Consider the following 27,070-nt stretch of genomic DNA (forward strand, 5'->3'; position numbering starts at 1 on the left):
ACCAATAAAAAGCACGTTTCAGCCATTTACTTTGGCAAAATTCATTGCCTCGAATTTGTCATGATCGAATATTGGTTGTACTTGTACTCCATCGTATGGCAGCCCGTATTGACTATCTTTTTAAATAAACGCCCGAAACGCATCCACCTAGAAAGTAACCGAGTGTGAGCACTTTTTCGTCGAATAGAAAGCAGCTTCTCATGTTTCCACATATATCGCCCAAAGAGAAACCGATGAGATGGCTTAAGGAAACCATAAACTTTGCCAATAATTCACGTTCAAATGACAAACAGCTGGAAAAATGGTCCAATATTACTAAACCATGCTCACGGAGTAACTCATCGTTTATTGAAAATGGACTCGTGCTTTTGGCCATAGCCACAATATATGTACATGTTCCCGCAAAACATAAAGCCAGAGAAAAATGGCATTTTCCTCATACATTCACTTGGTAATTTCTTGCAAAAAAAAAAATTGTTGAACAAATTTCGTTTCGAAGCGTAAAAAAATCGGTCGTACGCATAAAAAGTACAGCGATTAATCAAAATTGTAAACTTACCAGAACGTAAACGGCAAATGGCATAACAACAACAGCCACCAGAAGATCAGCTATCGCCAGCGAAACTATAAAATAATTTGTGACCGTTTGCAAAGTTCTTTCGCGATACACCGATAATATAACCAGCACGTTACCGAATAACGTCAATATCGGAAATATTAGTAAAATTAATGCCCAGTAATTATACTCTTGTCCAACTGTTACTGCATAGAGATAGATAAAAAGAGAGGAGAACAGAAATGGAATTGAGATTGGGATGGAAATTATCGTTATTAGCGATTGAAATTGCTTCCGTGTGAGAACCGCAATTTCGTGGCGCCACGTTGCGTGTGAAATTTACCTATATGCTCGTTACACGTTGCATTTGCAATGGAACAATTTTGAAAATCCAGTCCGATGCTACTATTTGCATTGAGTGTGGATCCGGTTGTGCCGATGCCGCTGCCCACGCTACCATTATAGTTGTAAAAGTATGCACTAAAATCCTCCATCAAAAGCATAAAATTGCTTCCGCCATCGTAATTTGATTTGTTGCTATGCGGCTCGCTGCCATAATCGTATTGGTATTGATATTGAAATGTTTGATTAATCACGGACGATGATGATGTGGATGATGGCGGCAACGAAGACACGGTGGCTGTACCATTGTTATTACTACCAATCCCATTGGCCAAACTATTTCCGTAAAAATCGAAACTGCCAAAGTTCACATTGTTTCCATTCGCCACGTTGTTGGCATTCAGTGCTGCCACACCACCTGAAATTCTATTTGAACCACCAACACCAGCACCACCACCACCGCCACCGCCGATGTCGTCGAACAATTTGAAGTAATCTGGGGAATTCCAGTTTAAATTCGTTGAATGGTTTGCCATCGCAGCGGGACTGATGCGGTTTCGCCTACTTTATCACAAACACTCACACAAACTCCTTCTAAATTCCTTTAATGTCTTTGCTTGTTTATAAAAAAAAGCAATTCCTACTAGTTACTTCGGTTTTGTTACAATAATCGTGAGTATTTCTGCATGGAGCACATTTTGTCCTGATTTTTTGGCGTTCGTTTCTTCTAAGTCTTCACAATGCTCTTGATTGATTACTATTTCAAAAACTCGCGTACACTCGCGTACACTCGCGTACACTCGCGTACACTCACACACTATTCGAATCCGACGGTTTTTGCTTCTATTTCTTGAGCAACAATTCCCATTTACTTTGTCAGACATAAAATCAACTCTAGCTCCTTGTAAAATAAACAGAAAAACCACGGTACGAAAATTGCTTTTTGGAAATTGGAAAAATACCACAGTTTCAATCAATTGACTTAGAGCATTGAGTAAAACTAAAAAAACACACCAATTCCGATCATATTGAATAGTTTTTCTTTTGTTTTGGTTTTGTTTCAGTTCGATTTCGAAGTCGAACTTCAAATGATGTGGGCTTTATTGAAATGCATTGCTTCGTTTAGTTGTTTCTTCTCTCTCTCTCTCTCTGTGTGTGTGTGTGGCCGGAAAATAAATCGAGACAAATTAAAACGAAAATCGGTATCGGCATGAATACGGAAACTTTGTGCGAACCGGCACGTGCTGAATACTAAATTTGGCTTCAAAGTTTTCAATGGAATTTCTCGATTTCGTCTTTTCTTCGTATTCCCTCAAAACTGTCGAATTGTCATGCTACATTCCATCGCGAAATAAAAGCTTTTATTGTTCGGGATTTCATGATTCAAATTGGATTTGTTGTTTGTGTGTGTTTCGTGGTAATTCAATGCATTCGGATTAGTTCAAGATGGTTGACGATAAAACGGCCAATGATTTGATGTGCGTTTCCTCGTTACGTGAACCTGTCAGGAAAAGAGAAAGGTAAACCAAGAACATTAAAACATATTTTATTGGCATTTCCAACACATAAATATCTCAACAGTGGTAATGATAATGCGCAATTACTTGAATCTATGCATCAAATACACCAAAATAACCAAGAGTAAGACAAACGAAACGGTATTCACTCTGGGGATGAGTTGATTGTGGGTTTGTACCACCTCAAAAATTTAATAAAAACCATTTTTCCCTTCTGATAAGCAGTACAATCGCTTCCATGTGGTTTTATTGTTGAACGTATCTATATCTCACTCTCTCCATCTCAGAAAATGAATACCCAACCAGCTGATGGCATGATTGACGCAGTCAACGTGCAAGTGTTCCAGTGCCCGGGGTCCAAAGGACCAAAGAGAAAAAATGAAAATATTCCGTCGTTATTAAGCATGAACTCAGTCAGCCAGCGAATATCATCGACATTGCGGCGTGCATTTACGATTTCATAATTTCGTCGTAAAAAGAACATAAAAGTTTCGTATTCGAAGCGAGCAAGCGAGCGGAGGAGAGAGATAGTGATAGAGACAGAGACAGAGAGGGAGCGGATGAGGGAACTAAATAAACACCGTTTTCATGCTTACTGTTGCATAAATCAAAGCGCTGATGAAATGATATAGCATTTTCATGGTCAATGCGATCGGTCGTCCAGCTCATATTTTCCGGAAATTTAATTTTCCACAGTGAGAAATTCTCGCGAGATTTGCCCCAATAACTGTGCGGTTCTGTAAAGGGACCGGCGTTAAGTTTCAAATTCATAAGTTGCTCACGAATCTGCATGAGAATTTTTTTTTCATTTTTTTTTTCTTCGCTCTCAGTCGCTTGCTCTCTCTCTCTCTCTCTACCTCTCTTTTACTCGCTTTTCGTGAATTATGTGAGTATCTCAAGTCTTGAGAAATAATTTGCCCAATGATTTTTTCTCCCAATTTTGAGTGGATTCTTTTCTTTCAATCTCCACAAAGTGCGGTATTCTTACCGCAAGCAAAAATATGGCCCAATATTTCCCGCTATTCTAGTCGTGAGAACTTTCATCAAAAGCACATACACAAGCACCCATGTTGAAGAAACATCATGTGACAGATAAGTAGTTTTTTTTTAGATGTATTTCTAAGTCGCATGCATTCATGCAAAACTAAGCAGCTAAGCGTTGGCGATTTATCTACCCCAACAGAGAATATCAAGAAAATCCGACCTTTTTACAGATTTTGTTTCGGCCGAAAGATGAAACATAGTCCGAAAAAAATCTGGGAATTCTGAAAAAAATATGTTTTTGAAATAAAAATTTTGATATGGAGAGTTGTAAACGCCATGACTAAAATAATACGGTCCATTTATGTCTCTTTTTTTTAAATTACCCACTATAAAAGCGTTGTATATGTGCACGAAAAATGTAGGGTCGTGATTGTGCAACGAAAGTATAATGTCCTCCCATAAGCAGTATGGGAAGGCGTCACATACACAGTCGATAGTTGGTGCTAGCGACCGACCAACTAACCGACCGACATGAAACGAAGAAAGAGAGAAAGTGAAAAAAAATAGCAGAGAATATAAATTTTCATTGAAACGAGCAGCGACAACGTGTAAGATTTATCATCGGCGAGATTTCATTTGTTACCGTTTGAAGTAGTGGAAATAAGAATGTGCTTGGCATGAGCTGAGATATGGTCGTCGCGTGATAGTATCAGGAAACGGAAATAAGTATGGGAGTACGAAACTAGCGGAATGTTTTTGTGTAGCGCCATCGTTATGCTATCGGCTTATGGGTATGAGTGCGAGCGCCCATGTTTGTGTCCATGTTTCTCTCTCTGTGTGTGTGTGCGTTTGTGTATTGATGAAGGCGAATGAAAGTGAGCGGTGCGCGAATGTGTGATGTTGTGACGTTGTTGCACGGGCTAAGTCGAATAATAATACAAGAAAAAATACTTAGCACAATCTTTTGATACTCGCTCCAAAGCACATGCACTTCAGCACAATGATATATTAGCGTGTGTCGTCGTTATTGTATGTGCAGGCTTCAGTTTTTATTCGTCTTTTTATTCGGTGCTTTTCTTTCTCTCCATTCGATTTCCCTCACTCTCTCTCTCGCTGTTTGAGTGTCGTAACTTTATAATTTTTCCCTCATTCTATTTGTCGCTCTCATTCGCAACATTTGAATGCATTCCATTCAACGTCGTTACATGGCTAACAGCGACAACATTTTATTATTCTTGTACCGACGAATAAAATATATGGTTCACATATGTTCCGCTCAATGTGCTCGTCAAGCAATATGTGCACACATTCACATAATTTTTATTTTTGCTAGTCGCTCTCTCTTTCTTGTTCGTTTGTTCCTCGTCTCGCCTTGCCTTGCTTCCTCTTCTATTGCCGTTGCCTGGGCTTTTGAGCAACGAAAATGTTACAATATTTTTTCCCGTTATTTTGTTTCATTTTCCTTTTTCCCCACTCCCATCGGATCGGTTTTCTTTTCAATGAGAGTGATATGTGTATTGTTTTGACAATCGAATTCGTTTCGAACGGTTTTCATTTTTGGCCATTGCTCGTTTCACGTCGATTGCCTCTCTCATTCCTTTTTTCCATTGCCTTCTTCCATTCTGTTTTTCATTTCGTTTGTAATCGAACAAAAACTTATATGTATGAAATACGAGTGCTCAGGTATGCGAATATCAGGCTGTTTCAAACTGAAATATGGATGGCATTCTGGTCTATTAGGCTAAGTGGCGAATCATACATATATGTCGAAGTTTGACTAACGCAGAACTTTTGAGAGCATCTCAATATACCTCATATTGCCTTTATTCTATTACGCAATATACGGTTCAGCCAACAGGCGTAGCTGCCGGATCCAGTGGAACTGGAACCGAGAACATAACCAAACGACTGCGTGTGTGTGTGTGTTTGCGTACAATTCTGGATGAATCACATTTTCAGCAACATACGCTTTCTTTGTGCGACATACACTAAAGTGGCTTTTGTTATGAAATGTGTCCTAAGATCCTATTTAGCGCAAAATTCTGTAATATACTTTCTTTGCTGTCGTTTGCTCGCCTTCTCCCTCATTCGGTTATTCCACTAATGGTTAGTATGCGTTTTTTTTTTGTTCTCATTGACTGCAATGTGTCGCCCGTACGAATCACTCTCGGTGCTCGGTAACATCATATGTTTTTTTCTCTCCTTTTGCGAACACCGAAACGGAAATTCTCTCACGTCACGTTATTCGTGTGTATGGGTACGCCTCACCTATTCGAGCAAAGTTTCTGCATCTCCATTTCTTCTTCTTTTTCTTTTCCTTCTTCATTGAGCTATCTCTCGGGCACAGAATCAAGTAGAAAATAAAAGGAGCATAACAAACCAGCAAACGCAGAATGAAAACAGCCGGAAAACACAATTACATCACACACCGAGAGCACACACACACACATAAGTGAGCTTTAGACAGTTACTTACACTTGAATGCCATAGTGACAGCATATTAACATATAAATGCACATGCCGCTCCGCACTTGATAACGATGCAATGCGAAAATTGATGAAGACAAAAAAGAACCGGAGCAAACTCGCAAAGAATTAAGGTCGAATAATAATGCAAGTATTCACCTTCCATTTTTTTTCTCCCCTGAACAATATTTCAGCCAAGTTTCATATAAAATAGCAGCTCCAGTATTTTGGAGCTAGAAACAACATTCCCTTGAAAACTTTTCCCGGAAGCAAACAATCATCTTGACTCATCTTTTCCAATGTGACAAATATTCCGAGTTTATTGCATCAAATGACTCCGGGTGGAATGCGTAGCAACAATTTTTTTAAATTAAAATATTTAGTTACCAAGTGGAAATACATAAGATTCGTTGACTTTAGTTGAGCCAAAAAATATTGAATTGAACTGAAATGATGGAGAGCAAAAATGCAGAGACAAAAAGAATAGTAGACGAAATGAAACAGTAGTCCCACTTCTTTTCCTGAATACCTAATGATCAACAAAGTAGAATTCGTAGCAAAACATAAACAGCAACAACAACAAAATTTACATGTAAGCTCTATATCTCAGTAGGAAAAAAAGTGTGTGCAGATCTAGACGAGAGTTTCACATAGCAACATTGTAATGAGAATGTTATTATGAAGTCAGAACATTGTTCGTTCGTTGATGACATGAGAAATTTATTTACATGGTAAAGCTTGATGCTGACTACGCTGAAGAGTATGAGAGAAAAAATGTGCTCACTGCGAAAAAATTTCGACAATTTTTCCGGGGATTTTTGTTTCTTTCATATTCATCCTTCCAAACCGGCTCCACTGTTTTTCGGTGTTGTTGCCGCTGTTGTTCTTGTGTACACGATGACTTTTTTTTGTGTGCATGCTTAGGGCGAAAAAAAATCTTTTCGCTGCGATTTTTACATTTTACACGTATTTTGAATACAGTGTGTAACTTTTTGTGCACGTCGCATGCCGAACAAAATTCAACTTTTTGACACACTCACTAAATATGTGTGTGCACTGTGCAGATATGTTTTTTTTTTTGGAATAGGTTGAAAGGTAGAAAAACCAATGTTAGTGCTTTGAAGTGTGAGTGTGAGTATGTGCCAATTGCATATTCAAAAAGTTAGAAAAACAACAACATTTTAGGAAATTCTGATGTAATAATGCTCAAATGTTAGTATTTTTGCAAGTTTTGTATGTGTTTGTTTTCGTTCCATCAGAGATGTAGGAAAAAATTGGCAATCATTAAGCTAAATTGGACGGTATACGATGTGAACATTACGAAATTATATGTTCAACACTAAATTTGTATTGAAATGAAAAAGTTGATCGACCGTCTGAAGCACTTCAATGCATGAGCAAGTAAGCATTTCATTTTAGCTACCTCGTTTAAACAACGGATCAAAATCCACTCCCTCTCGCTCTCACATACATGCTCACTTTGCCGGCGATTGGGTTAAGTTATTCGCTCGAGTAATTTGCCATATGCAAGATGCTTGCTGTGAAAATTGAACGGAATGATTTTTTTTTTCTGCACGGCAACCTGTTGTGTATGAGTGTGCGTTTTGGCGTTACAGATTTTCATGCTGGAAGACCGAAGAATGAAGATAAATTAGGTAGGAAAATCGAGTTTATTTCGGTTACAAGCGATAGAAATGTACTGATGTGGAAAAAAACCATTTCAATTGTTCTATAGAAAAAACCGGGAGAATAGATTGCGAAGGACCGAAAAAGAATCTTGTTTCCCTTAAGAATTTTTATGTATAGAATCCATGATTGACTGTAATTCCAACAATTTTCCGGGATTTTTTTCATTCCCTTCCAAATATTTTCAAAAGTATTCTCAGGAAAAACTACTTTTGTTTCGGTTCAAATAACTGTCTGGCTTAAATAAGCTTTGATCTGACGTACTATACCGTATTCATTTTGCATTATAAAATGCAAACGGCGTGTTTTTGTAATAACAATAGTGTTTTGTTTGAGTTCTTTTTTTCCCTTTCTCTTTTACAAGCTTGTTGCTGAAGAATGAGCGGAATTCCTTCGTGAAAGCTTATTTTAAATATAGATATGTATCCTAAGTATCTGAGAAATTGTCCGTATTGCATCAGTCTATTTCATTCAATTTTCCTCATAATTCCATTTATGCACCTTCAAAATTGCTGGAGAAAAATACTTGTTATTTTTATACCATGCAGACGAAAGAAAATGTGATTAACGTTAATGCTGTGTTTTTTTTTTTTCATTCTTCTTCTTTCACTTTTACACTCTATCTCTTGCCGCTCCAACAAATTCGCTTTCATGTGCACGTCTGTTCAGCAGAGATATAATACTGTTGCTGTGCACGGTTCGTTCGAATTTTTCAGTCGTCGTTCTCGCTTCATTGGAAGTGGAAATTTCATTCCATTGTTTGGTGTCGAGTCTTTTGTTTGGTTTGCCATATTACGGTACAAACCATGATTCCTATCTTTCAGTTTTGATCGGGGCTCACTAGCTGTACACAACGGTATTGTGTTCACACTGTTCATGTTCATGGTGCCTTTCGTACGCGTTTCAACTCAATCGCGTTTAAATTTAATCATGTTTTCGTTGTGTATGGAACGCATTAAATTCGGGAGATTTCATTAAAAATGTAGCGGAAAGTTCATTTCAGCTGATGCGCACCAAAATTTTGCGCACAAAAAAGATTGTTCCGAACTGGAAGTACGTTAACGCACCGCGTTCCGCTTTTTTGCTGAAAAAAGCACACATAAATACACTCTTAACCGCTAATATTGTTAGAACTTCCAATATTTATCGCGTTTCGACAGCAATGACAACAACAACAGTTTCGTTTTTCCAACGAAACAAAAAGTTTGAATCTGAATTTGAGTCATGCCTTTTGAATATATGCAAATGTTCTCCTTTCCTTCCACTGTTCTACCTGAGGCACCAGGCACGTTTTATTTGAACGCTATTATTAATATTTCGATATACGAACTCATTTTTCTCTCGCTTTGTGCTCTTCATCGCCCAATGAAAGTGTTGAATGATTGATTTTTGCACTTTTCCTCGATTACATTCCAATTAGCCGATCCATCCGTCGTCGTAGCCATCGTCGGTGAACGAGCTGAAAATATTTACCCAACTCTTTCATCGATGGATTTTATCGAAACGTTACTTTTTTGCGCTGTTTTCGTTAGAGCGAGAAAAAAATGCCATAAAATCTGTTTGGTGCAATAATGCGTTGGTTGAATTAAAAAGCGTCATCTTGACTGAGTGCATCAGTGATGGCTCAATCAACTGTTACGATCTGCAACTTATTGAATCACCTCTTGCACATAAATTCCAATTATCTCTTTATTGCGCTTGCATACATTGTAACCAAATATCATGTTTTCTTTCAAGTTGACTTAGCTTTTGCGTGCACAGCTATTTCCAGTATATAATACAATGTTTCAAATGTATGCCACCAACAGCATGCGTGTTTCGAATATGCAAACAATTGCCACACACACACACATACATATATACACATACAGCATAATAAAAGTTAAACTGGGATACCAGATAAAAAAAATTACAAGAAACAGTGAGCATACAATGTGTATGAGAACTTATTAGATAACTGTTGTGAAAAGTGTGAAGTAGGAGTAAAATGCTTTAAATTGATCGAGATAGAAAGCTGGATTGGATTGTCGAAAATGGCGACGCATTCGAATGTGTGTATATGTGTTGGTTGCTTGAATTATTGAGCTCCGATAAATATTTGGAACATGTGAAAGCAGAAAGCAAATCACCCAGAATTAAGGGAACGAGAGAAAGAATGTGTGTGTATGTAAAGTTTTACCGCAGCAAAGGCTAGAGGGAGAACCAAAACTGCAATAGATAAAACAATCTATAAAATGCTCTAAACAACAACAAATAAACAGCAATAAAATCAAAGTTGATTGCACATTCATATACGATGCGAAAAACAAAGGCACAACTCTGACGCTTACAAAGTGGCAAGAATAAATTTGGTAGACGAACAAAACAAAGTGGAAAAAAAGCGAAAAAAGCACACATAATGGAACGCATTTGTACTGTAGAGAGCAAGTATCAAGTTCCGCTGCGAGTGAAGTAACACACAGCGACAGCGTAAGCAGTCGCCGCCGTCATCGCCGCCGCACCAGCAACATCAGCAACAGAGAAAACCGTATAATCATGTCAAACGGATACAAAGGCACAAGAAAAATGTCCCATTTGAAAAAAAGACAACTCAAGTCAATTACATTACAGTTCGCTGTCGTTGTTTTTTTTTACTTCTGGTTGATTCTCTATTATTCTGTGTTGTTGCGCTTTCTCTGTAGTTGCGGCATTTCTCTTTTTTACTGCTGCTTTTGCTTCTGCTGATGCTGTTGTTGCGTCTCTCCATCAAATTTCCTGTGCTTTCAGTTACGATAGTGGTTTTGTGTGTGTGTGTGTGTGTGAATGCTCACACAGCATTGATTTAAAATTGTCTTTATCTGTCGCTGGGTTGCCTCCGAAGCGTTTCGTTCTCTTCATTCCACTTCTGTTTAATGGCTTGTACATCACATTCTTATTTCGTTGATATTTATTTCTTGTAATTTATACGTTGATGTGCGTGTATGCCCTTTTGCTCTCCGCACTTTGTTCCCGTTTGCTCTTCCTCTCTCTTTTGCTCTCTCTCTCTCTCTCTCTCTCTCTCTCTCTCTCTCTCCCTATTGGCATTCCTGTTGCTAGATCTGTGAAAATCTCAAAGTACAAGCGTAAATATTAGCTAATATTGATGCTCTTTACTCCCTCAATGATGACTGTCATTTGGTTTAGCTCGCTCATTTCTTTTTTGTTCGTTCGTTTCTGTTTCTTTTTCTTGCTTTTGTCGATGCGTTTTCTATTTTGCTGCTCACTGATTGCCTGAATTCGATTGCAAAATCATGTTAATAAAGATAGCATCTGCGAGAAACCCAAACACACAAAAAAGCGCACACTTTCGTCTAATAACATCTGCATACATTCAAGAATCACCAATAAATACACCCCATCGTTTTACAGCGATCCTTCACACCGAACGTATACAACAGCATCCAGACGAATGTGAAACGAAGCAGTAGCGGCAACACAGCAACAGAAACGACTTAAATATTTTCAAGAGCTTATGAAAACGGAAATCTTCGAAAATTATCTGCATGTTATGGTGAACGATAGCGCGATCCAGTTGAAGCATTTTCACATGTACATTACATTTTGCCGAGGGTGTGTTTTGAGCTAACGCCAGAGCCAACACAGCAACTTAATGAAACGGGACACTGTTAATGCTTCAAATGACATCGTCTTTTTCTCTCGCATTTTGTTGCTTCTTTCGCACATTCACAGAAAATGTTATAATTGGCTTAAAAACGACTTGGGCTTTTGCTCGCTTTTCCTACACGCACACACACACACTTGCGTATAAATGGTGGAATACGAAAAAAAATCTCATCGACTTACGATGGATTCAGCCAATTTCACGAAAGCCAACCATGACCGCAATCTGATAGAAGAATCTCGCATTTTTTTTTTTTGCACTATTGTTATCGTTGATGTTGCCATTTTATTGTTAATTTTCGCCGAAATTGGAGAGCTTATTTGCGTGCTTACAACGTTTTATAGGCGTGTACGTTCATTGAGCAATAATCTGTGTTTGCCTGCTGGAAAACCTATAATTTTTCATTGATATTATTGCTGGTACATAGTTTTGCACCCATTGCGATGACAAATGTCTAAAGCAGAGCCACAACTATGAACAGAAGAAAAGTAGAGCGCAAAAAATGGCCGGATCCATTGAGAGAATTGTGCGTGAGTGCATAACATCAAATCGAGCAAGTTTTTGTGGTGCTTGGATTTGTTATATTTTGTGTGATATTTCTTGTGGCTTTGCTTTGGTTCGGCTCATATCATTTCATCGTTTGTAATAAATACTTTGTGCCTGTTTTCTGCGGGCTCGTTTCGATTCCAACACAAACAATTGTGTGTGTCATGTCTTTTTTTCTTTATCGAAATAACTTGTGCCGTCAAGCCAACCAAACAAGAGAGAGAGAGAGAGACTATGCACATTTGATTGTGTAGGATGAGTATGTATGTGTGATGATGGAAAAAGGCGAACGAGCGAGAGAAACATAGACAAAGACAAATAAGAGCAGAGATTCTCCGAACGCTACTTGAAAATTTGCTTTCATTTCTTCTATGATATTTTTATTTTTATTGTCGCCAACGATTGTCATGCTGTGCGTTTCTTATTATATATGTTTATTTCTAGGGATAATTTAGATATATTTAGACAGTGTTGGATTTTGCTTTCAGCTTGATCGTACGGATGCTGTGTAGTTGACATAGTAGAAATATATGTATGATGATGATGATGATTCCGAATGTTAATGAGACGATTTTTGTGTTGAACATGTTTACTATGTGAGTCTAGTATGTGTGTGAATGTGTCTATCTCTCTTTTCTCTTTCTGCATGTGTGTGTTTTTTTCATTTTCTATTTTCACATTCACGCGCTCGCTATGTTATGACGTAATCATCCACAACTATAGAATTTGTCGCCTACATCATCGCGTTTGCGTCAATTTTTCAGTTTTATTACGTGCGCACAATTTGAAATACATGTACAATAATGTTCGGGATATATGTTAAGATGATTATGAATGGTGATAATGGTTTTATTGTTATGGCCACTAATATATACACACACACACATACACAAATGCACTCTCTGAAAGTGGGAGCACTGTAATGGCAACAGATAGATTATGTACAGTTAGAAGCAATTTGAATGAAAATCTACATCATAAAAGACTTAGACGCATAGTTTTGGATTCGTTTTTACTACTATAAATGGTATAAAAATCGAACTGTTCGGATCATGACAACAAAAATCCATTGTCCCAATGATGCTGAGTGTGGGTGACGAAAAGCTTTCGCTATATTTTTTTATTTCAAGAAAAGGAAGCCATCGCAGTGAATTCAATAAACGCAGAAAGCATTGTAAGATATTTTTTGAAATGGCTGTATGTTTTGCCTCAATTTTTTTTTTTTGTTCACATTTTTCTGTAATGCAGGTAGAATGGCGGAAATATTGTCTGTTTTGCATAAAGTAACCCGAAGAGGCGGACGAGGAAAAAATTCGGTGCCCGCGGAGTCGTGAATAACATAAAGCATTTTAATGGCTTGGAAAAGTAACCTCATTTTTGAGCAGCGACACACTGGGTCCCCGTTCTATCCCGTATCATTTACTATTTTGAATATACTTCACATTGTAAAACCCCTTCACTTTTCGGCAAGCAAAATTCATTATTTCGTTCGAAAGAAAACAATACCCATTTATTTTTGACAGCCTTGGAATGTCACATTTCCGCATCGTTATTTCCCATTTCATTTAACGAGGGGATTGTTTCATCTTTTAAGTAAATTTGACTGTAAATGACCGTATTTCCGAAGTTTGGTGCGATACCATCACCATTGATGCTCTTTCAGTTGAGCACCGAGTTTCTAAAAGGAATCCACATTTTAGTGCTTTTCTTCATTTAATAAGCGATGATTTTTACAGCGGTAATGGTCAATTTACAATAAAAAGCTTGTTTCTGTGTGAGGCACTTCACAGTTGCACGCCTCGGAAAAGGAAGTGGAAAAAGGGAAAAAAAGTCGCCTCGCAAAACTTTGAAAATCTCCAAAACCACTTTGTACCATAATAAGTTATCCACACTTTTTTTTGTCAACATGAGAGAGAGAGAGAGCGCGATCAGAAAAAAAAAACCAAAAGACAATTTTCAATTGTGAAAGTGTGGATATTTCAAACGAAGAAGAGTTTTGAAATCAAAGGCGATAGCTGCCGGACAAAGAACTCAAAGTATCACAACCCAATTTGGGTTTGTTTTGTGTTTGCCAACAATGCGAATCGGAGGGATGAGGAACACAGAGCAGAAAAAAATCCAAATGATTACAATAAGATTGCTTATTATTTAAATTTCTCGCTGTAATTTGTCTCAACACGCTGGCTTTTGTTCCTTTTTCACATTAAAGCGTTTCCACTCCAATCCCGTGTGGAAAATTTTTGACTGACTAGTCAGTCGATTAATTTGGTACATTTTGACTGACTAAAAGTGATTGCCTCGAACAAAATAAGCAACTGCAGTTAACTTTAATCACAAATCACTCTTAGTCAAAATGTCCCAAATTAGTCGGCTGACTGAAAGAATAATTAAACGTGATTGTCTCCATACAAAACGCATGATTTCAATCAACTTAGCCAGTTTTAGTTGTGTATCACTACATACAGTTACATACAACTGAGTGACTGTTAGTCATTTTATTTGCACACGGGATTCCATCCATTCACATTCAAATGAACAAATATAACCAGAAATAGAGAGAGAGAGAGAGAGAGAGAGAGAGAGAGAGAGGGAGAGATAGTAGAGAAAAAATCTATATCTCCAAAAGATAAAATGAAGGCGACTATTACGTAAATGGAAGCACTTTTTTCAGTTTACAATGATTTTAATTTGCTGCTTTCACAAGCCATCTTTTAAATGTAAACGTATCGAATGTGTGTGTGTGTGTGTGTTCGTTGTTGTTGTTATTGTTATCGTTGGTTTGCCTGTTACGTTTTTCATTCCGAGTTTTTATGTTTGGTAATTTTGAGCACTCCTGCGACCTTCAGCATTTTAACGGTTTTATGTCTACAGTGTGTGTGTGTGTGACTTATTTTTCCTTTTAGTTCGATCCCCCCTTACACTGTTTTGCTTTCACACTGAATTAGAAAGCCGGAGACAATGTTTGCTTTTGCTACAATGTCACATTTTATTACTCACCAATTCGCCCGATGAGAACGAAAACACAAGCTACACTGCCGAAGATCTCAGCCGAAGTGTTGTTGTTAGTCGTTTTCTTATTTTTTCGTTTCTCCTTTTATCTTATACGGCTCTCTCCCTATTTCTCTCTTCATCCTCCTTTTGCTTGGCACATCTTGAATGTCTTTGCTTATATTGACGAACATTGTTGTCTATGTCAATTTCCCACATCTTTATCGCCATTCATTTCGTGTTTGGCTTTCATTTTTTTCAATTTGGATGCTGATGCTTTATTTTTCGAAAAAAGTTTTGAATAGCACGAGTTTCTGTGTCACATTTTATTATTTTGGTTCCAATTTTTTTTTCTGTCACTCGGTGTCTTTGTTTTTATATTTTTCTTCTTTATTGGACGCTGTTTTCCTTATGTTGTTGAAATATTTTTGTCAATATTAGCATCCATCTTTGGATCTAACAACGATGCTGTCGCAGTCGCTTCATTTCCCATAGGCAATGGCTTTGTTATGAGTATGTGTGTGTTCTTTTTCCTTGGGCCTCGGTTATCTAATGAAAAAAAAAAGAACGTCGGGAAAATCGAAATGCTGATGGTGTTTCTGAAGCATCGATGGCAGCTAAGAATGTTGAATGTGAAGTAGGTGTAACCAAATGTTAAGGTATGAAAACAATCAATTTACTTCGGTGAATCGAACTATTGGAAATAGGAATTGTTTTTCTTTTATTTCGCACATCATTTGTTATCCGACAAAATACACTTGAACTGAAGTGGGTTGGAATATCGGTTTGGTTTCAAGTTGGGGTTTTGTCGCTTGAGCTTACATAGAAGATAGAGAGGGTGAGAAACTGTGTGAAAGAGGTTCAAGAGGATTTTAAACGGCATCTCAAGCAACGAGCAAATCAATTGAGATAGTTAAGAATTCCAGGCATGTAGTAATGCATGTATAACTAGAGCATTGACTCGAAATAATGCACGAAATATATATCCCGATGATATATCATTAATTTAAATGCTTTTAGGTCGTAAGCAATAGCCATCAAAGTGTGAAACGTATGCATTTGTACAGCTCCTAGCCATTAATGCGCATATCATTGGATTGCCCCGAGCCGAAGAAATATCGATGTTAATGACATGACTTTTCCATTTGCCTTAAACATGAGCCCAAAATATTATTTATGACTATTTTAGTTGTGTGTCATCTCGCCGTTGCCAACAACGTATTTGAAGGCATACGGAATTTTGCACCATATTAAACGAAAAATCCGTTATTGGACACCTTCAGTTATTGCACTATACACATACCGTCTGCTGACCTTCCCACCAATACCTTCACCAACTGCTGTCGACACCATGCTGTCGGCTCACAGTTTGACTATCTCATAAAAGTTAGTATGAATGTTTTGACTAAATTTCATAAATTGCTCGAAATTATATCAATCATAATAGGGTTATCGTATCGCAGCAATTTTCATCATCACATTTGTGTCGTGTGTTGGACAATGCACATCGATCGAACAACTTTATCAAACTAACCATCAAATATTCATCAGCATGAACAACCAAAACACGGGCCAATCATAAAATATTTATGAGTAACATTGTATTATTGCGTTATGTGTGTGGGGCGACTCACCTTTCAAACCACCCGCTGTCCTCTCCTGCTCGGCCCATTTTCAAAGGTCTTTTGTAAATGTTTAATCGTTTAATCAAACTGCATACACGGTCCTTTAATTTGATTGATACATTATATGTGTACGCCGTTCGGCGTTAAATGAAAGCAATCATTTTTATCAAGTTTATGATTGTCATTTTAATAGACTGAATTGAGCTCGTTACGATGTAATAATAATTATTATTAGCAGCATAAATTTTCACTCTCTCTCTCTCTCTGTCTGTCTGTATGTCTCTCTCATTCCTCGTTTTTGGCTTTTAGCTTATTCTACAGCACACACATATACCCTTGAGTGATGAATCCATTGATGTCGACTCGATATTGTCGAAACAGCGCTAAAACATCCAAATTAGCTACTTTATAGTGAGACGATAGCATCATATTTCAATGACGACATAATAATAATAATAATCGTCTTGGGTGGCTGTCGAATACATCGTTTCGCATGCATAACTTGAACGCATCATTGTTTTATATTGCGCCTATAAATCTATAAACCTCAGCATTAGTAACCATTTTGGTTTAACATATCACAATTACTTGAGTTAAATCGAATTTGTCGGAAATCTACTTCAACTATTTTCGTTTTATGTGTACATTCTACATGCAGTTGAAGCAAATCGACTGTAAATAGATTTAGGATGACATTTTGATTGGAAGATTGATGTGAAGCTAGTTTATTCCGGAAGTAGAGTTTTTTTTCCTCTTCATTTTGAATATTTTGTTTGGAAATTGCGAGTAAATTGCTCTTAGTATATAGAAATCTGATTGTGAATGAAATACGCTAAAAGCCGTTAAATGGAATCGAAATTTATATCGAAAACCAACACATTATGGCATTCACAATATACAGTAAATAGGAGAAGATTAGTAGAGAATTTATGGCAACAAACTCGGTTCCAATCAATAACCAGTAATGGCGATTTCGAAATCGGCATTTAGATCGAAATAATATTGAGTGTATTTATGATTGTAGACTAGCCCATGCTCATTCAGACGCGGCTTATGGATTGAATGAAAAAAACAAGTGTATAAAAGAATCTTCTTGGGCCCTGCGGCAGGTTTGATAGTGTCCGAATGATGACATAATCCACAAATCGCTATATCGTAAATTCGATTCACGTTTCTTAGAGAGAAAAAAATTGCACGTCAAACGTTAATCTCCAGGACATTCGATCGAAAATGGCAAAAATTCCATGCTATTTATCCAGTCACAATTCATGTGATGTTGAACATGTTCAAGTACGAAACTATTTGGCTTTTAGAAATAATTATTTAGCCAATTTTAGATAAGGCTCACACACATATACACACATTTGGTGCGCTGCGAGCACTTTGGCGGACATAATTTTATTACCCAAGTACGGTAATTAAAATCCACTTGGCCCTTGACACTAAAGATAGCGCCGCTCATTTTAAGTGCCGTCCGAATTTTGGCGCGCCAATGAAACATCAGACTGTTATGATTGTTAGCTACTGATTAAATATAATATGCCGTCACATGCAGCTAATACGACGACGGCACATGTGCATCGCACATCAACAACTTCATTAGGTCCGTACATTAATTGCATAATACAGTTTTTATAACGCAAATAAAATCGAGTTGTATGTATGTGGCCAATTTGGTGTGTATGTGAACAGTGAAACTCACTGAACACACATGAAAACTGGCATAAAACGCAAAAACATGGAAAATGATTCCTCTCTGTCGCGTCATTTGAATTGGTTCTTAGCGCACGGATATATGATTCACCTAATATGGCTTTGAAAAAGCTATATAATTTCCTATATAAACTCTTATCTATTGCTTCCATGTCGGCTGAACTCTCTAACTCTCGCTCGCTCCCGATCACCGTAATGGGAAATCGTTCGTTCGGAAGATGGTTCATCACAAAGAAATTCGAACTCACTTCGAACAACCGCTCGATGATGGTGATGGTAATTCACACTTTTATGTGTGCCCTGGTTTTTTTTTCGGCTTCGTATTTACATACAGGTGCTGCCTCAAAAAAGGCGTAAAATAATCGATTTTCCCCCAAACGGAACAGCGCATATATGGAAAAAAAGACGCATTCACGTATTATGAACACGAATGAATTCGCACGAATGTAGAGCACGGTGTTGAAACTTCATATTGAAGTGTCTAAGAGATCCATCGATTTGGGAAATTATGTAAATACCCCGAAATTTCCAATATCTACCTCTTCCTGAGTGTGTCTCTCGCTCTCTCTTTCTTTCTCTGTGAGTGTATGTATGTGTGTGTGTGGTTGTAACACATGAAATGCGTAAACAATGAAATGAACCAGGCCATATCATGCCCCAATCCATGGCGATGTGTATGTGTTTGCTTATACCGTGCACCGTATTCAATACAAACATGTCACACATGCCTCAAGTCTTAATTCATTTTGCTCCTGTTCTTCTATTTTCATTTCGCTGTGCCCATTCCATTGTGCCAATGTAATTTTGCTTACGACTACATATTACATCACATGGATTTTTCTATCGTTTCAATCGATTTTATGTACACATACGCAGAATATTAATAAATTTTGTGGCAACATTCCGAGATACCATGTAGCTGGCTGATTGAAAAATCCACCTTTTGCATTTCCGCTACTTTTCCCTTCGCACAAATACCAACGAGAATAATAGCACGGTACACGCAATTTTACATTGATAAAATCGTATTTTTCGTACTTTGTTGTTGTTTTTAGCGTGCCATTCCACGCTTGGGTGTATTGGCTTTCATTGCTTTTTATTGTAATACACTTCTCTTCATCGATTAATTTTTGCGTGAGCGCACGCGTTTTGCTTGTTTGGAATAAATTCTGATATTCATTCATTTTCATTTCTTCTTCCAAGAAATTTTCTCTTCAAAAAAAAAAACTTTTCTTCGAATCGAGGATATACATATATGAGCGATGAGGAAAAAAACACATTTCTGTATCATTTCGTTAGTGCTTTATGCCGTAGAAGTCTGAAAATTGAAAGAAAAAGCTGAAAATATTTTCTACACGCATAAAAAGTTTACAACAAACTGGTTTTTCTTTCTTAATTCATTTTTCCTCAAATTGATTATGTTGAAACCCCAGGAAGCGGCATTTTTTTTGGCTCTGTGTAAATACACAGTTCCAAGAATTTACTCGGACTCTGTGTGCTACAACACAAAAGTAAACAGCCGAGAAAGACCGAGAGAGAGTGGAAAGGAGAGCGAGAGAAATGATATCGGAGTAAAAAATCTTAACAACTGCAAGCTTTCTCATAGGCAAGTAGACACTGGTCCAAAGCTTAAGAGAGAGAAAATAAGGAATTTGCATTTTAAATAAAAGGTCCACCAACAAAGCCATAATTCATAACAATTGCCGCCAAGTTATAGTTTAGGTTTGGTAGCATAAAAGATGGCAAACGAAGCAGTACCATAAAAAACATTGATATCGCTTGTTTATATGAATGTTTATCTTGATTCGAAACAGTGTATATTTACAAAAGAGACTATGTAATTATTGTTGTTACCATTTGCAAGACAAAAAACGGAAACTCTCTCTTAAAAAAGTGATTTGCGTATGCTGTGCTAAAGAATTCGCTTCTCCGCACACCCTGAATGTTACTGCGAAAACTGCGGATAAATTTTATGAGTAAATTGGAATTTTCTTCGAATGAATTCATCCGTGTCATAAACTGTGAAAATGTAAAAGACCCTGAAAAGGCCCATTTCGTTTTGCCTATTGATGTCTCTATGTTTTCTTTTTATTGTTCGATATCTTTTATTGAGGTATTAAAGATAGAAAATCGTAAAAATTCATTTCAAGAAAAGAAGAAACAAATTTTTATAATTTCGGACGAAGTGAGTTAAAATGTCGAGGTTATTGAAAAGATCAAATAAGCTATCTGGGCTGCAAAGAAACAGCAAATATCGTGAATGCTTTATACGGTTTTCAAATTTCGTTTTCTTTCTACCAATTTGGTCTTAAGTAGCTTTTTAATGCTTGCTCTATTACATTAATTTATTAGAATATTTTTCTCTTTCTTCTTCATTTTTCTTTTCGTACGTTCCATCACGACAATATCGCCTTTGTTTATGCTATACTACAGTCACGTTTTATTGTGTGTTTAGCATTCACTCTCGCGTTATTACCTCTCTTTGAAAACAATAATTTCATTTATATGTAAGCGGGCGAAGAGAAGAAAAAATATCATTTACCATCACGAAAAACTTGTACACGATCCGCACGACTTACATCCAAAAATGATGATTTTTTTCCATTTCTTGTGATTTTAATTCCTACCATTGGTTGCCACTGGAGCTTTTCTATATGTACAACCGAAGTATATTGAAGTAGGCAGCTTGTTATGTTACGTAGTTCTTTTGTGCTAACATCGGTTTGTATTTTGTGGCGGAATTAATGCGAACAAGTGGAACGAACAAGGGAGGGTGCTGCTGAGTCGCTTCCTTGTAAACAAATGAATGTTTTGCTTGAAATCTTAAGCAGATGAAAAGCCCTTATTTCAATGGCAAAATCGCATTCAAACTTACTCGCTTTCCGCTTCCATTTTCCCCGGACTGGATTGTATTATTACATTGGTTTCGCCGATGTAATTTAAATTGTAAATCGTAAATGAGAATACTTGACAAGTGAAGAAAAGACCAATCCATCTCAAGAACATGGTTAATACTAATGTTGCCAGCCGCTAATTAATTCGAAATTTACAATAAGTTTTTCTAAGAATGTTTCTTGCCAGCATGCATATTATTATGTGTTCGAAGTTCATTTTTCCCTCAATCCGCCTCCCCTCTGGCACCAAATCATTCAAACGATCTTCAGTCAGTCGGGCACACATACAATGCACGCGTGGCAGCTACTTCGAATGTGGGTGATTTTAATCAAAAAGTAAGCGATAGTTATAGCAATTCAAACTACGACGATCATCTGTTTGCGGATTCATTAATACGAACGAACGAGCGAATGTAAATTTTTTACTGTGGAAAAGAGTGTTGCCATTAATTCCACCGGAAAACATTATCGCAGCTAATAAACGACGAAATAAATTAAATTACTCTCATTCAGACAAAAGTCGAAAACGCGAAAAGAACTTTTGTTCAGGAATTAAAAGTTAAGTGTTTCTGCTCGTGGTTTTTTTCTTTTTCTGTGTTTGTGTACATGAGCGCTCTGTGCAGTTAAAGTGAAATTTTCAACTGAATACTAATCCACGATTCAATGACTTTAAACAGAGAAAGAGTAGAAATGCCAGAGAACGGCAACATTGTTAAATATGATTTCGTTGAATTACTAATGTAGCAATTACCTATTCCTCCGAGGGAGAAACCAAATTACGAACTTTAAAATATTTCGGTAATTTTAGCGAATGCATTTAACTCGGTGTGACTCAACCCATTGGTAATCCAAGCGGTTCTTGCTTTGGCTGGCCTTTTTTGTAAATTCCTCGACACCCGTTCAAACTATATCCATGCCACCACACATAATTTAATGTCTGCCATTAAAACTTAACTATGCAATACAATTGTGTCGAAAGAGAGAGAGAGAGAGAGAGAGAGCAAGGGTGAGAGAACGAGCGGGCGGGTTTTCTCTTTTTTCGCTTCTCCTCAGCGGTTGAAATTTAATTCGATTTTTCGCTTAATTCTCGGCAAACTCTCGAAAGAACAATCCATTTCCTTAAGACAGCAACTCAGTAATAATAACCATCGAGCAATATAATGTTACGAAAAAAGAGAGAGAGACAAAAACGGAAATTGAAGAGGAAATATCCCTGTTATAAATTAGCCAAATGAAAAATGTAGACAATTGAGAAACACCATCACAAGAGAACAACGAATAAAAAGAAGAAGAAGACACCCACGACAGCGAAATGCATGCGTTGTAGTCGGCCAAACTGGTATGTATGTGGTGTATCTTAGCAATTGCATTATGCAGATGGATGTATCAGGATAATAGCCGCTATTCTTTGTTGCAACCACACACAATAAATCGTATGGAGTTAAGCGTTCTTCATGAACGTTCTCATTTTGTGTATGTTCTTTGGAGGTGTAGGTGGACTAAATATGTCAAAGAAATGTTGACGGGTTTTTCAATGTACTCAACTTAATTGCATGCGATTTGGAAAACCAGATATCCTGTGGCCAAAAGCCCGAAAATTCATTTTCATCATTCAACCAAAAACAGGCTATATGTTCAATTTCGAGCATATTCTCTGCGGCCACAGCCAATGGAATCTGGCTCAAGACGGGATTTTCGAAAAAAGATCGATTGCTGTTTCCGTTTTGCATTTTAAGTGCCTGGAAGGCAAAGGGAAAAGTGATTGGCGTAAAGAGTTCCGATTGAATAACGATGGAATTGGTTTTTTTTTTTTCCTGAACAGGGTCATCTTTTCACAATGATCATCATTTACTCAAGGTTGACATGGGTTCGCTGGAAAATAAACTTATGGATATTAAGTTTACTTTTACCCACACATTTCGACTATTTTTACCAAAATTAAATTTTCCAGTCGCAAAACTATTCGTGGACAGCGGTTCACCCTGTGCTTCATTCTCTCGGTGTGCATTCACGGCGCATTTATAGTTTGAAATTGATTCAAAGAATCGGTGTCACCCTTAGCCTTTTGTTTTTCAATGAGTAACATAGACATTGCCATAGCTCTTCAAACAGAACTTTATTTATAAACTTGTGTACCTTAGACTCGTCCATTTTCCTTTTCATCTCATTTTCTGTTTCGACATTTTGATGCTGCTTTTTCCTGCCTCGGACTATTTCTGTTTGGATTTTTCGTGGGACATATAGCTAAATGGTGCTGCAGGAGTATAAAGAATGAATGAGTCTCGGATTCGGAACGATTGCGCGCATTTCCGTTCCAGTGGTCAATTTCAACATGTACATTACTTTGTTGTCGTTGTTGTTGCTGTTGTTGTTATTTACAGGATTGAATTCGATTTGATCACGGTGCGCTTTACTATACTCACAACACAAACAACATACACCGAACACGACGAACTTGCAAGCCAAACACAAATATTGGGACAACGATGAACGAGAATAATTTTAAACCGAACCAACATTTTTTGGCTCGGCTCTTCTAAATTTAAAACGGTGATCGAGGCCGAGCGAATGAGTGAGTGAGTGTGTGAGTGAGTGAGTGTGTATGAGAATGTGGCATGTTCGGCAACGCAATACACAATGTGCATATGAATGCGTATTTATTTTTGTTATTGTAATGTATTTTCATTTTCGGATTTCCACTATCAATACCAGCCAGCATCACACGATATTCGGGTCATCATTGGCATCGATGAAGGGATTCCACTCCCCAATAAGCGTATAATCTATACAATGCATGTATGTATGAATTTTTGTGTATATGAATTGAAAGTTGTGAGCACCCCATGCAAAACTTCGTATTGATTTTCTCGTTTATTCGGCAACCTTTTCATTGCTTTATTGATGTTTATTCTCGTAATAAAATTCATTGGCTCTTTGAATAAATGTGATCTTTTTGGGAGAAAGCTTGCCGTTTCATTTAAGCCGCACCTGATTTACATATTGTTGCTTTGATTCTCCCTCTCCCTCCTTCTTTCGCATTCGTATACACGCAGTTCGATATTTGTGTTCCATTTTATTCTTCGCTCGAGTTTGATCCGATAGATTCCAATCTGTGAGAATGGTTGAGTTCATCGAATGATATATATACACACACACACACAATCGAATATACAATAAAAACATGCAGCCCTCGTCTGACAACTTACTGATTTCACTCAATTGGATTGGAACGGAGAGGCGTTTTTCCCTCATCATTGGCCGCATTGGAATTCACGGTGAAAAAGATAAATCACTTTTAACCGAAAAAGCAGTCGATTAGATAATTCTGAATCAGTAATCCAAATCTCACAACTCGATGGAAATTGATTTTTCTGGGCTCTTGTCAAATGTACTAAAGTAACATTAACTAAAGGTGTCAACTGTCCTCTCTATTCTAACTGCCCATTTATCCCTCTCTCACTTCCACTTTCTGTCGGTGAAATTATTTCTTTTCTTTGTGTGTGTGTCATCTATTTCATTTGCGGCAACATTTTAATCAATTATGTCTATCCAAACAAATATTTGAACTTTTAACACCGCGCGATTCCAGGTAAATGAGCCTTCATCAATTCGACTAGAATGCTGAATATCTCTCGATTGCCACACAACACATACGCGCGTGTGAAGCAGTAAACAAAGCTAATGAAGTTCGCTCGTCGGGATCAGTTTCCGAAACTTCAAAATGAACAAAACTTTAAAATTAGTTGTTTGCAACCGAGTTATTAGTTGATGGAGAGAGATTTTCAACAATTTCGGGCTATTCGCCGAGAACTTTATAACTTTTCTGTTTTTTTTAAATGTAATTTGTCAATAACAACCATAAAACATCGTTGATTCTCTCCGGAGTAATGTAAACTATATTGTTCGAAATCACAATGGAGAATTGAATGAGACGGTGCGTGGGCGGTGCTCGTCCTGTAAAAATTGCTATAATATTATTTGTTTGCTATGGCGGAGAAAAATCAACGCTGTATATTTTCATGACAGAAACTAACGAATTGTTTCATTATTTGGAAAATGAATGTTTCCGAATGATATCGAATTGCGAAGGCCGTCGACACAACCATTCTATATATCATAGATAAATGAGCAAAATCATGATGATTTCAATTTTAGGATTCATCATAAAAACAGATACTCTATTACCACAACTATCGATTTCATTAAAGCGCTGTAATAATTTTTCATCTTCCGATTTTATTTTCCTTTTCAGTTTGATTTTATTTTGCTGCTGCTTTTTTCGCTCCTTCGTTCGTTCGTTAGTTCAACAAAAGTCGTCGAGATTCGAGCGTCTCCACCGACAAAATATGATTGTCATTGCTACACATTTGCTGTCGAGAGATAATTCGCATCCCAAGGATGAGCTAACTAACTAGAAAAACTTTTCGAAATGATTTGCCACTTGAACAACTTCAAATGGGATTTTTTTTCTCGTTCCGTTCGAATGAGAATGAAAAATGAAAAAGTACATCCTTTAACGAGTTTCCTTCTACAAATACGACATATTTGGTGTAGTCGGTCTCCATACGAGACTCATCTCATGCGTGTGTGTGTGTGTGTGTGTCGCTCTGGTTTTTCGTTACCCCTTTTCGGTGCATGTATTTATTAGACAAGTGCATGTAACAAGTGCCATATTTTCGAATATAATATTAATGTGGTGCGACAAACTTTCCCTTCAGCTGCACAAGAAAATTGGTGTTGTGCAATCAAAATGAGAATGGGGTGGAAGTGTGTATGTGAGAGGGAAAGTAAGAGTGAAGCAAAACACGGAAAAATTGGAACGAAAAGCATAAGTTTTAATAAATGGTCTTAACGAAAATGTGGCAACGTATAGGAAAGTTGATGTCAGACTCAATTAAAACGGCGCATATTATTATTTGCTGTAATGAGGAAAAATTATTCGGCTGTATGGGTGTAAGTGTGGGTATGTTTGTGTGCCACTTGTGCCAGAAAGCAGCTGAATAGTTTTGCAAGAGGCATTTAATTGCTATCTTGCGTGTTAATCAAACTGACAAACCTATCTGAATTTTGAGGCTGGGAAATGTCAAAACTGTGTTATGCGCTTCATGCTCAAACTTTCCGCGGGGATTTGATAAGTGAACTTTGGAAATCCAACTTTTTGCAGGCAAAACGAATAATATGCTTTTCGCATTAAACACGTAAAGAATACGTGAAAAGTAAAATTTATGCTTTTTTTTATCTAAACTGAAAAAAAATGTCAGCGGAAAGAGACTGACCGAAATATTTTAAGTGGATTTTTTTGTTAAACCAAATAGGTAAAAAAAAATGGTAACAGTAGTTTTGGTACACACACACACACTGTTTCCTGAGCGATTTTGCACATTTTTCATTTTGTTTGACCATCTTTTCAACATTCCACACTTTCCGTAAATGGAAATTCACCTGCAGTAGTTCAGTGGTTCTGTTCGAATATCAAAACTGATCGTATCGAAATGAAGAAAAAGTTGCACGAGAAAACGAGATAGAAAAACCTCATGTTGTCCTGTGATTAGTCTGTTTGTGTTGCATACTTCCCGCTTTTTGTTGTTGTTGCATTCAAAACTGGGTAACAAAACTTTGACTGTAAAATATCCCCATTGTTGTTTCGTCCGGTTAATGTACAGAAACTTTATGTGCTTTTTCTCATTCTCTTTTGATGCGACCCATGCCATGAATCCAACTATTTACAACGGGAACGGGGAGGATGTTTTCTAATTAAAAATTATGGACATTTACTGGTTGCAACTTTATGATTGTGTTTATTTTATCGAAAATTCCATGGGAATAATTTATGACACCATTGTCTTTTGTGTCATGTCCCTTTGAAAGCTTTATTGCCCTCGTTGCCATTGTAAAGTTTGCACAATAACTCGATGTGACAGTGCCACTATTCACCGCCTGCAGATACGGAATTCAGGTGGATGCATCCAACTAAAATGAAACGCATTGCAAGCGATAGAAAAGAACGAACGTGGAAAACAGATTAAAAAAAAATAATAGCGTTGCACTCCATTACAACCATCGACACATTATCGAGTCGGGCATGTTGCGACCAAAAATAGCACAGAATTTAT

The 27,070-nt window shown here is 37.2% G+C and overlaps 1 protein-coding gene across 5 annotated transcripts in view; it reads right to left on the minus strand.

The window, feature by feature from the left end:
- Positions 1-27,070, minus strand: part of LOC129567454 (dopamine D2-like receptor) — a 149,667-nt gene that overhangs the window by 118,119 nt on the left and 4,478 nt on the right. For all 5 annotated transcript variants that reach the window (XM_055444332.1, XM_055444368.1, XM_055444360.1 and 2 more), the window contains exons 2-3: positions 900-2,399; positions 560-762 (exon numbers count right to left, since the gene is read on the minus strand). In XM_055444332.1, the coding sequence (XP_055300307.1) occupies positions 560-762; positions 900-1,434 (738 nt within the window). In that variant the 5' untranslated portion in view covers positions 1,435-2,399. The remainder of the gene's footprint in view (positions 1-559; positions 763-899; positions 2,400-27,070) is intronic.

Source organism: Sitodiplosis mosellana, unplaced genomic scaffold (assembly GCF_009176505.1).
Source record: "Sitodiplosis mosellana isolate CC-2019 unplaced genomic scaffold, AAFC_SMos_1.0 Smas_scaffold_1, whole genome shotgun sequence".
NCBI lineage: Eukaryota > Metazoa > Arthropoda > Insecta > Diptera > Cecidomyiidae > Sitodiplosis > Sitodiplosis mosellana.